The following is a 12,169-nucleotide window of genomic DNA, read 5'->3' as shown; positions in this document are numbered from 1 at the left end:
GTTACTCTTGTCTTCAGGCTGTCTGTCATTTCTTTGCTTCTAGAGATTTTGTAGTGATAATGTGATTTAAGAATTAAATTAAAAATTATTTTGTTTTAAGGATGTGTTTTTTGTAAAAATATTTTATGCATGGAGTGCCAAATACGACTCACTGATATGTCATCTACACAAAAGAGAGGCTAATATAAATTTAATCGGTCTTTTCAAAAGCTTCCAGGGTCTGCATTTTGTAGGATGCTGCAGTGTTGAGCATAAGCAGAAAGCTTCTCAGTAGTCATTTGGTCAGATGCAAACTAACACTGACTCTTTGGAGACTAAAAACTTGAAAAGACAAGAATGGAAGATTTCAGAGTATGACCAGGTTATCATGATGACCAAATTTGATGAGTTTTTCTTAGAATTAACATTTGTAAAGCCAATTCAACTTTGTGTACTTTATCCCTGACATATGGCTTCCCATGTGATGATGTCATGTACGAGTAGATGCCAAAAAAAGCATGAATGGTCCCAGCAAAATCTACGATTTGATTTGCAGTTTTCTGTGTGTGTTTGTATGCACTGATCTCCACACAAAGTTGTTGCTCTGCTCAACTGTGGGTAATGGTCTGTAGAAGCACACAGCGGCCACAGAAGGTTTCTGTGTGGGAAACATCTTCTACCTTTCTGCTCCCTGAGTTTGTTAAAAAAGGTGTGAGTTGTCCTGGCTAGTTTGCTTTCTCACCTCTGCATTTGCGTATCTCTGGTTAGAGAAGTTGTAGAGAGGGACTGGCAGCTTGAGGCAGCTTGGGGGCTGTAAGAGCTTTATGCAGTTCCATGAGTGAGGCTTTCTGTATTGTTTGGGTTTGCAGGTGTTGTGTAGGCATGACAAAATGTTCTGTGCATGGGTTTTGTTCCCGGCCCACTTGTTAGTGAAACTGAGGTTTTTTGAAGGTAAAATTACCAATGCGAGGTGGATGTCACCTCATGCTTGTGTTTATGGAGTGGGTGAGGGCTTGTTTGCTTTCTCCCCATGTGTATGCTCTCCTGCCCTTACTGCCACTTCTGGTAGTGTGCTGTTATCTTTTGTGTTACAAAAACCTTCACTTAGGTTGCAAGGGTTTTCCTCTCTTCCATGCAAACCAGAATGTGTTCCAGTGGTATTAAGTAAAGAGAAGCTGTGAGTTTTTTTCTTTTTATCTACTGTTAACTGTAAACTACTACAGGATCCTGTTCTGCTTCAGCAGTGGGCATGTTAGGAAGATTCCTGGATCAGAACATAGATTGCAAGTTTTCTGATGAGGTGTCCCATCAGCTGTGCAGTGGAAGTTGGGATCCCAGACTGCCTACAACTCTTGAACATGATGGTTAGCAGCAAAAGTGTCCTAAAGGAAGTTTTGAGGGTTTTTTTTAATGTTGTATAAGAAAGAAAACAGAAGTGCTAGTGCCTAGTATACAGTTCGTTGGTCCTGGTTTTTGAATGCATGCTGGATGAGAAGTGTCATGATGCTTTTTTCTGACTCAGGTATGAAATGCCTCTTTCTTTACAAATTCTTCATCAACTTTGCTGGCGAGCAATCAACGGTTTATGCTTGTCCTTTCCCCTTGTGCTTTGGTGCATCTTTTCTCCTCATGCAGAGATGGAAGCTTGTGCTCAGTTGCTGTGCAGCAGGGGGAATTTCTTGGAGACTTGCACCTGGACAGCAGCTGAGCCACATCTGTTTGCATGTGGATGAAGAATGACTTCAAGATGTTCCTCTTCTTTCTTGGCTATATACTGAAACCTGAAGTGTGCAAAAGTGAGCATGTGTGTACACAGGCACTCACTTTGCATGCTTCCCTTTAACACTATTCTTTTTCTCTTACACAACTTTTTCCATTTAAGTTTTATCTTCAACTACAGTGTGAAAGAGTGCTGAGACTTAGCATAAATGTGTTACTTGTTTTCTTTCTCTTTTAGCCTTTCAGTTGGTGCAAGGAGGTTAATCAGTTGCAGTTCATAAGTGTGTGTGGTAACAATAAGAAAATTAACATATTTGAGAAACAAGTTTAGTACAACCTAAGCATGTGATGCCCTGAAGGAATTTAGGGCATGGGTGCAGAGTGTACTTCAGGGAACAGAGCCTTCCAAAAGCCACCCAGAGCCCCACAGAGGAGCTGAAGGTTGGAAAGGGAAGAACGAATGATGCAGGCTTCCATCTCCTTGTCTCCCTGGCTTTTGTCTGCCAGGCATGATTACTGTCACTGCTCAATCCATGCTTAATTCCTCCCAGAGAAGAGAGAAGACAGCTTTTCAGCTGCCTATGCTTCTGTGACTGGTATTTTCCAGACACCTAAGAAATTTAGTTAGAGGCTTACACAAGAAAAGCATCTAAATTTTTTACAATGACCTAATGCACACAAGCTTGTTTTGAAAGAAGCTGAACTAAATGCTCTTAAGTAAATTAGAAAGTTATTAAGTGTTAAGCTGTATGAGGGAGTTATTATTTTTGTCATATGCATTTGCATCTATTATTCTCTGTCCCCTTTGGTGGTCTAGTCCTACACTACCTTCAGTTATTTCAATTCCTTACTTTCCATTTCTGAAAGGAAAAGATAAAGAAAAAAATGTTGTTAAAAGCTTCACTGAAATGTGATTTGCTACTGTACCCCATAGTCAGGGAGCCATATCAAGTGGTGAATATTCTACTGAGTTCATAGCTTTAATTTTAATCAAGTGGGAACTGTTGTTATCTAGTTAGTTAATAGGAATTTTCCCATAATACTTGGAATTAATGTAGCCTCAGTTGTCTCTTTACCTTAGATACCTGTTTGAAACAATGAGTAGCAATAAAAGAGCAGTTTTTCTCCTTGCCTAAGATATAAAAGTACTAAAATTTGATTTTGTAAATAATTGTGTTAGTACACAGAAGATCATTGGTTTTTTTTGAAATGGTGTATGTTTTGAACTGGTTTTCTGCTAGTCTGCTGGGACTTTCTGATGTTTGCAGACTTTATTAGATGTTTCTTAGGTTTTCAAAAATAACAAAAATTACTAGTTCTATTCTGAAGGATTCATTTTATCACAAGACTTCTCTCTTGTATTCATTGTTCCTGTGCCTATTGTCTATAATTTGACATCATCATAAAATAGGAAGTTACGTACATTTTAGTAGATATTGATAGTTGTGATAGTACAGTTGCCACATTTTAATAGCAGAGTGCAGAAAAGTGATGCAACATTTTGGTGTTACCTGACAGATCATGGGTAGAGATGCAATTACATCTTGGATCCTACATTTAAAAATACATGGAATTTTATTATAAAGAAAAATATGAAAAAATGGAATATATTAATATATATGTGTATTATTACAAATACATCCTTTATGAAAAAGCATCCTTTTTTCCTTTATTATAGAGTATAGGAAAAACATTACTTTTCAGTACCACTGCTCCAGGAAACATCTCTCCAATTGCTTTTTGGGAAAATGACTAGTCTAGTTTGTGGTTTATGAACACACTCAGTTTTCTGGCTAACCTACATGGTATATTTTTGCCACCAAAGAAGTCTATAGCATGCAGCAGTCCTTTGCTGTAGTCATGGGACAGTGTTGTGCTGGTGTTAGGGCACTTCCCGAGTTCACACAGGTCTGCCCCAGCATTAACGGTGCACGACCATGCTCCTATACATAAAGATTTCGCAGTTGCAGGGGTCATATGTTCAGTGACAGGTTTCATTACTTGTAGATTTCATTCAGGGTCTTATCAGATTTGGTGTGCAGCAGAGAGTTCATCACCCCAAGCCCATCAGCACATTTCCCATGCTGCCTCTCCTCCCGAGCCGGAGTCTCGTCTGAGCTGAGGCATTGTACTGGTGCCATCTGTGCCTCCCGTGGCCCCTGCCACAACTGCTCTCCTTTCCTCCCCTTTGCTGTAGCTTGGGGTCACAGCTTTGCTTCCTAAGCTATCTATTCTTTTTCATAATGTTATCAGCTTGGTGGAGTTTGGCTTGTCTGGTTGTCATCCTGTCCCTGTTGCCTAGCTCGACAGCAGTACAGTTGCTGGATGGCAAAACCGTCACCCAACACAACAGCTGTGCAAACAAACAAGTCAGCATTGATATTCATCAATAGCTTTGTGCAGTGGTGGCATTGAGAGACACCAGAACATGTGCAATCTGTCTGCTTTCTTTGTCCCATGGTATAGCCAGATCAGCTGCTCTGTGCTGATGAGTGAGTGATTGTCAGGCTGTGTGGGCCTTCACCTTCCTTCCCTTTTTCCTTTGCTTCTCCTTCCACTTTGCGGGCTGTCTAGCTGCTGCATGTCCCATCTGCTCTCCATGAGAGGCATACACAGTTCTGACAAGCAGTATTCAAGTAGTACATTGCTCTTCTGGAGATGACAGAAAACAATAATTTGTATTATTAATGGCATATCACTAATACTCCCTGCTTCTAAATGCCAAGTAAAGCAAATAGTGTGGAACATTGGTTTGCAGACTTGCCAGTGAGTTGTTGTTTCAGAGTCCTTCCTGTGCAAGTGAATTTCTCACACTCCACTTAGCTGAAGTAACAATGCTCTTAGCTTGTCTTCTAGCTTGTAATTTTTTCAAGCCATAGTGTGTTTTCCTTAAAAAAAAAAAAGAGAAACATCTTTGTCAGAAGTTGTGTTCTTTCCTTCCCTGTGTCAGCAGCAAGATTCTTTAGAGGCAGAGGTGTGTGATAAATTTGTTATTTATTGTTACTTTGTGTCTTTCAAGGAAAAAATATTAGCAAACTAATTCTAAAGTCAGAGAGAATTTAAACCAAGATTGCCCCTGCCTTTTATGCGTATCTTTTGGACAGGTTACGGTGATGCAAGTAACTCTTCAGAACATCTTTCTGTTACGTGTAGTCACTTCTAGCAGAATCTTGCCTTATGACAGCTCCCCTATCAAACTGAACAAAGATAAAGAGAACTCTCTCTGGGTGAAGGACAATAACAATACACAGCATAGGCATGTACAGGCATTGAAACTGTTTTGTTTGGCTCAAACATTTGTGGAGGTGATGAAAAGTGCAGTTACTAGTTAGTACGTATTCACCTTTGCTGGTCATACTGTCATGTGTATCCATTCCACTTTTACCACACTTACTGTGTTGAAGCCAACACAGCTGTCTTGCATTACTGCCAGAGTGATTTACAGCATGAAGCCATGATGAACACGAATAATTTTATCTGTTAGCGTGTTTGCTTGCAATTTGGACTTCACTGTAAGCAAGCTCTAGGTGTCCAAAATATGACCGAGGTAGACAAGATTTTACAGAGCTGGCTAAAAGGAACTGTGCGTGCGTACAGGGAGAGGAGTGATTCATTTTGGCAGTGTTTGTTTCATAGCCTTGTAAGTCTTTTCCTTTAGTAACTCCCTGCTTACTCGAAACATCACAAAGAGAAAAATAATGGCTGGAAGCCTCAGTCAAAGGAAGGAGTGAGGCTAGGGACGCTTTTAGCAAGGAGCAAACGTCGAACAGCTTTTGGTCAGCAATCCAAAAGGGTCAGGGTCCACGTATCAGTTCAGTGCTTGCTAGAAACAGCTTTGGCTGTTACCCATATTAACTGCTTGTGTAAGCTGTTATTCCATGGTGGCTGCACTGTGTCATTTTCAAACGGCTGACCTCCATGAAAGAAGTCATGGATGGACCTCTGTATGTGTCTTACATAGCTTTTACAAGAGTGTGCCTGTTTTTCCTTTTTGTCCTTTCCCCCCTTGAGAGCACTGTTACCAACACACTGTAACTGAGCATCATAAAGCTGGCAGTGCCTACCATGAGTTCAAGGAGGAAAGAATGAATTGGGACTACTTGCAAGAATACTATCTGCTATGTTGCAAAACATTGTACATGGGATCTGTATAGTAGGTAATAACAGCGCTTGTATGTGATCGGGTGTGACTAGTGGTACGGTGGTATTAGCTCTGTGCATTAATTCTGTAATTGTGCTTTTTCAGATCAGCAGTTTCAAAATTTATCAAGTCGTTATGTCAGTGCTTCAGAAGTTGTGTCAAGGAATTTAGCAAACAGAGGGAGGAGGGGATAATTGCAGTGTTTTATCACCTTTGGAAAGTGTTGTTAGAGTGGTAACTGCGTAAGAGATGGGTGAGCTTTCCCTACAAGATCTACCACCACTTACTGAGTTCAAGGTATCCTCTGAATGGTTTAAATGTAGTCATAGTTGAACAGTGTACTGTATCACCATCCAGCACTTCATACTGTGTATGCTCATTTTCATTTTAAACTGATCCCTGGTGGTTTACCTGAGTGGGTTCCCCAGTCATTTTAATGTGTGCTGTCAGTGGGTTCCAGCAGCACTGCATGGACACTCCCCTGTGAAAACAGAATGATCAGGTGGGATAGTTAATTTTAGGACGAAGCCTTTGTGTGTATCCTAGAAAAATGTCCTGCAGCGATTTTCTGTGATTTTCTTTAATATTCAGCTCTGAAGAGTACTAATCCGATCTTGACATTTCAGAAAAGTATGCAAGCAATAGTCAGTCTTTTCCCTGCAAAACACATCCAAGGTTGAAAAAGATGATATACAGGTCTTCTCTGTAACCGAAGTACACTTTTGTGAGAGAGGGGGAATTATAGTCAAGTTATGCAAATGATATTCATATATGATTTTTGCAAGTATCTTGTTAGGCTGTCGGGTGAATTGTCAGCTTTTTGTCCTTCGTATTTGAATGTGGCTGTTATTACTTCAATTCTGCAAACTGGAGTAGGGCAAGTTTTAATACAGGTGGCCCATAAATGGAGTACTCCTGCCGCAGGTGTGAATAAAGATGGCAATTGTGTAATGCAGCAATTTGTCACTGCTAAAAGGCCAAAAGTTAAATGAATGGCTGGCAATGCAAGTGTAGCTACTGGATATGTTACTTTGCAAATCCATGCAATTGATTTCTCGCCTCTATGTAAGGCAAGGTCAAAAGCTGCCTTATGTAAAGGGAGCCCCTCTTCCTTTCTCTGAAGGTTCTCTGCAAGTGAACTTAATATTAAGAAATAATAAAACTGGATGAAATGAAGTGATGCTGAAGGAAAGCAGAAGACCTAAAATTACCCAAAATATTTCCCTGCATTGTTCCTTCTTACCTTTTTTAGTTTGTTTGCGTTGTGAGACTATTAGCTGCCATACACTATAATCTTATATAGGTAAGAGGGAGCTAGTTTCTGTCCTTCCCCTGGACTTACTGAGTACTGCTGTAGAGAGATGAGTAGGTGCAGAATGAGAGGAGGTCATGTTGTCCTGCTTATTTCCAGGGAATGGAGTTTCACAGGCAGTCTTACTATTTGTGCTAACTCGCTCATGGAAGATTTTCACATACTGGGAGGTTTTGTCTCAGCCCTTGAATTCTGGGCAGCTGTCTCCAGAAATCCTGTGTGTGAAGTTTGCTCATTGTGATCTTATTTCTTGTGCTAATCTAATGTTTTTTTTGTTTTTGTTTGTTTTTGGTTTTTTTTCCCCTCTATTTAGATGAGAGATCCTTGGAGCAGCAAAACTTTTCCTTTTTCTCAGTGGACTCAAAGGTGCACCAAAGCATATCAGGCAGCAGGATGCAAGCAGCCTTAGTAAAAAGTACTTTGGAGTCCCAAGAAAGTAATTTTCTTCCAACGGTTTTATCATCAGTTACCAGTCCCTTTGATGTGACTTTATTTAACCAAGAAGAAATGGCCAGGATTTCAGAAGGGAGAAGTACACCGTTGGTGGATGTCTCCGTAACAAGCAATGAGGCATTCTTAAGCGACAGTGAATTTATTAGCTCATTTCCAAAGGCACAGTGGACTCCTCCACTGAAGTCTTTTGCAGTCTTAACAGATCATCGCTCAGTTAATACAGTAGAGCCACCAAGAGAAACATCAGAAACTGTGCTGCTAACACCTTCATTATCTGTTCTTTTTTCACCATATGATATCTCAAAAGCAGCACAACAAAAGACCCCGCTGAGTGCTGTTCATGAACATGGTAACACTCTTACAGGATCGAAGCCTTTTTTACCAGATAGTGAAATGTTAACTGCAGTCAGAGACTTGCCATTGTACCCTCCAAATACAGCTATTTATCTCACTTCCATTCCTTCAGAGGCTGGAGTTGTGGAGCAGGAAAACATAAACACAGCTTTAACAGCTGCTCTGCCTTTTGGGGCTGCTTCAGAATGGTCACCTCTTCCTCTCAGGCTGCTGGATGAAGCTAGCCCTGTGACCCCAGATGCCACAGCACGGAATGCAGACCTGTATGGTGACTTTTACAGTAATCCAAGTAGCAGGGCAGCGGAAACTCTCAATCTAAGGACCTACCCCACTCCAAGCATTCCCTGGACCACACTGGCTTCAGCAGCCAGTGCTGAGCCTGCTTTATTTCTTATTAGTCTTCCACTTGCGTCTTTCCCTCTTCACTCAGCTGCCATTTCCACAGACTCTAATGCCATTCTTAATGCCAGCCTGTTTACACATGAATTCTCCAGTACAACACCAAATTTGCCTGCCAGTTCAGACATACCAAGTCAATCAGAGCTTGTTAGTGAGCTCATGAGTCCAGTGCCTTTCACGAGATCATACAGCTCTTGTCTGTATTGTGACTCGGTTTCACTTCTGCCAGAAGCAGGCTTTTCCCCTGAACAGGATGTGGGCTCAGGCGATTATGTGGAAACTTTGTCCATCAAAGCCTCTGAAGTACAAGGTATAACTCCATATACAACTATAATTACTGATGGGTATGAATTAGAGGAGCCTACACCTGAGACTTTTGATACATCTTTTCCATCAAGACCAGTTGTTTCATTTTCTTCAAGATTCGCAGAAATGCCCATTTCAAGCGTGTTTTTACTAAGCACTATGGACACTGTCCATAACAACAGAACACCTATCACAGTTTCTACTTCTTACCGCCAGCTCCCTGGAGGAACAACACTGAGCATCTCTTCTGCTCAGTTTTCCCTTCCTGTTCTGGAAACCGTTTTGATGACACCAAGCACTCATGCAGAACTTCTTGATGCCACCACTGTTCTTTTTGACTCTGCCTTCATCCCGAGTGAGCCAGTAGCATCATTTGCAGTCAGTCATACAACTTTGCTGGAGTTGCCAGAGTTAATGCCATCAGAATCTGTGGTTTTGCTTGATAAGACATCTACAAGGGCAGTACCATCTTTAAATGTTTCAGATTTTCCATCCAGTCCTTCATCAACACCATTTCTTATTGAACCTAGCTACTTGTCTTCATCACTGGCCATGCTGAATTCTTACTCCTTCATGAGAAGTGATTTATCAACACTTTTACCTCAGACCTTGTTGACTGGGACATCAATATTTTCCGAGGGTGTTTCCAGCTGGGACTCAGCTACCACTGTCAGCTCTGACACTGACACTGAGGTTTCTCAGTTTCCTCTTGGCCAAACATCATATTTTTATTTGAATGCATCCTCTGTTCCAGATGTGCATGTTCCTGAAATAATGGCATCATCAGATTTTCACTCTGGGTCGTCTGTGTTTCTGGAAGCACCCTCAGTATTGGCAGCAGGCTCTGAAGTTGTATTTACCTCAACTGTAACAGGAGCTACCTCTCAGCTGGAGCCTTCACTCTCCTCCTCTCAGTCTGTGGTTCCTACCCTGGTGCTGCCTGCTTCTGACATCCAGTCTGTTACCAGCAGCGTCTTGCTCAGTGAAACAAATCTGATCTCTTTGTTTACTACCTTTCCAGCAACTCCGGTCTTAAACATATCTTCAGCTCTGCTCTCAACTGCTCTGGATTCTGATGAGGATTTTGGTGCTACAGTTAACCCCACGCTGCTTCTAACATCTCGCAGCGAGGGCAGTGCCCACACAGCCCTTCCTCCCGCAGACCCTGACAACCTGACGTCACGAGCCGACACCAGCAGTGTGATGCCCTCTCCTACAGCATCTCTGACTATGACCACGTTGTTTGCTCCCACACAGTTTCCTCTGACTTCTAGCCCTCCTACTGGATATGAAGTTCCAGCAGGAAGCAGTGTAACTGCTGGTACTGATGCATCGGCTGCTCCCACCACTGTCCCCATGACCACTGCCACCAGTGCCACGGGCAGCCATGGCACTACTGCTGCAGGCAGCCTGGGGACCTTCACCTCCATGCCTCTGACAACCACTACTCCATCTGAACCTGTGGTTGTAACCTCTGCTGTGACCACTACGAGGCAACCCTACGTCTGCGACATCACCGTTCCCGATACTTACTTAGTTACTGCAGGTAAGATATTCCTAACATTTTTATTTTGTTTTTCAGAAGCCACTCTAAGGTGACCCCCTAGCTAAATTGTGGGTGTTGAATTAGATAAGTGAACCTTTCAAAGAAATACAGTGTAAATTCAGACAAACAGCTGTAAAAGCCTTGGTTTGTCATTTAGTCTTAAAAATAATAGAACTCACTTGAACAAAGTCGCTTGTAAGTTACATACATGTTATCCTGCACAAAGAATGAAGTTGTCTTCTAGAATTGCTGATGTGTATAAATGAATATACTGAATTAAAGGCTGCTTTATCATTTCATGGGTTGTAAATGAATGTTACTGTCATGGTGTTGTTCTGCCAAACTGTTCAATGTTCTGACAGAGTAAGTTTCTCCTTTCAGTTGTTGCTGCTGTTTGTAAAAAAACCTGCATGTGAGGTAATGTTGCAGTATGAAAGAGGAGAGTTGGTCTAAAAAAATGTTTGGTCTTCATTACCATTTTTATAATTTTGCCTTACTAGCTTATGTTTATACCCCACCCTCCTACCCACCCACCACTTACTTCAGCTGTATTTGGTGTGTTTGTAACTAGAAAAAGTGACGTTAGTGTGTTGCAAAATTAATTATCTCAGCATCTGTGTTTGCTTTTTTGGTGTTTTCCTACCTCTTCCCAGCTTGTTAACAAAACAATACTAATCCATGGCAGCTGCAGAAGTGCTGTATGGTCTGTGGTAAGCAACACGTTTTGCCCTTAAGATTCACTTGTAATGTGTAAAGCAGAATGAGCATAACCTTGTCCTTCAAATATGAAGGTGAGCTGGCTATGCTGGGGGTGAGGAAGACTTTTTTTTTTAACCTGTAATTTGAGTAGTTTTGTAGGCAAGTTACTGATGGAAAATAGATGCAGGTTGACAACATGACACTTTTCAGTTGTTTCCTTGGCTGTAGTCACAGTCTCAAGTGTAACTGTAATGAACATGACCGCCATAGGGAAGTGGAATTTTTAAGCAGATTCTTACTCCATGGATATCCCTTTCAGTAATCAATGTTGTGTTCATTTATGTTTTTATTTAAGAGAAAAGCAGATGCATAATTTCTTTGGCTTCTTTCTGACCTCGTCTGCATTCAGCACATTGCCTACAAAACTTGAGCTGCGTTATGACAGCAGGCTTGTGCACAGATCAGACTGAATGTGCTGTGACTTTAAGATCTGATTTGAATGCCTCAGTGGCTCTTTAGAAGATTTTTTTATAAGAATGATAAAGACATTTAATATGGAAAAAGAAATCGAAAGAGAGAAAATAGATCTGCAGTTCCTTAATTTGTATGTACAGTCACTTTTTAGGATACAGTCACACCTTTACCTCTTTCCTTGTCCATTGTCTTACCCATTTGATGCAGTTGATCTCATTGCCTGCTTTTTTATGCATTGCACAACTGAAAATGCAGCTTTGAACCAAAGCCCAAGTGATGAAACTAAAATGTATTTACTCACTGACATTAATTTTCAGTGCTGGCCCGAAGAGCTGTTATACAAAATGTCAGTGAATCCATCAGAGAAGTGCTCAGAGTTCAGTTCAGGCGATCAGTAGAAATAGAGGTAAGTGGTATGAAGTGTGCACAAGTACTCTTTGATCAGTGTAATGCAACAGTGGCTTTTTTTATGGGTTAAAATGGTGATTTAATAACAACCCATGTGGTGCTACATCAGAGGTTTACTCTAACTTAAATGCTAGTCATGGGGGTTTTTTTGTCGTGGGTGAGGATTTTTTGGGGGTTTTTTGTTTGTTTGGGTTTTTGGGGTGGTGCCTTTTTTTTTAAGGTGAATTTGACATTGGCTTTTTTACTTTTTTGCATGTCATAATTTTCTAGAACAGACCATTCTTGGTATTGCCAGAGGTGAGCAACCAGTGCCCCTCATCTACTGCTCATCTCCTTTGTCTGGGGAATGGCAACTTAACTGAAAAGTTTTTACCCTTCA

General features: G+C 41.2%; 1 protein-coding gene across 6 annotated transcripts in view; it reads left to right on the top strand.

The window, feature by feature from the left end:
- KIAA1549 (KIAA1549 ortholog) overlaps positions 1 to 12,169 on the top strand; it is a 150,624-nt gene that overhangs the window by 64,989 nt on the left and 73,466 nt on the right. For all 6 annotated transcript variants that reach the window (XM_051623683.1, XM_051623666.1, XM_051623701.1 and 3 more), the window contains exons 2-3: positions 7,465 to 10,209; positions 11,700 to 11,788. In XM_051623683.1, coding sequence (XP_051479643.1) covers positions 7,465 to 10,209; positions 11,700 to 11,788 — 2,834 coding nt within the window. The remainder of the gene's footprint in view (positions 1 to 7,464; positions 10,210 to 11,699; positions 11,789 to 12,169) is intronic.

This window comes from Apus apus, chromosome 1, assembly GCF_020740795.1.
Source record: "Apus apus isolate bApuApu2 chromosome 1, bApuApu2.pri.cur, whole genome shotgun sequence".
In the NCBI taxonomy this organism is placed as follows: Eukaryota; Metazoa; Chordata; class Aves; order Apodiformes; family Apodidae; genus Apus; species Apus apus.
The sequence above is the reverse complement of the archived record's forward strand: the minus strand, read 5'-3'. Positions and strand labels throughout refer to the sequence as shown.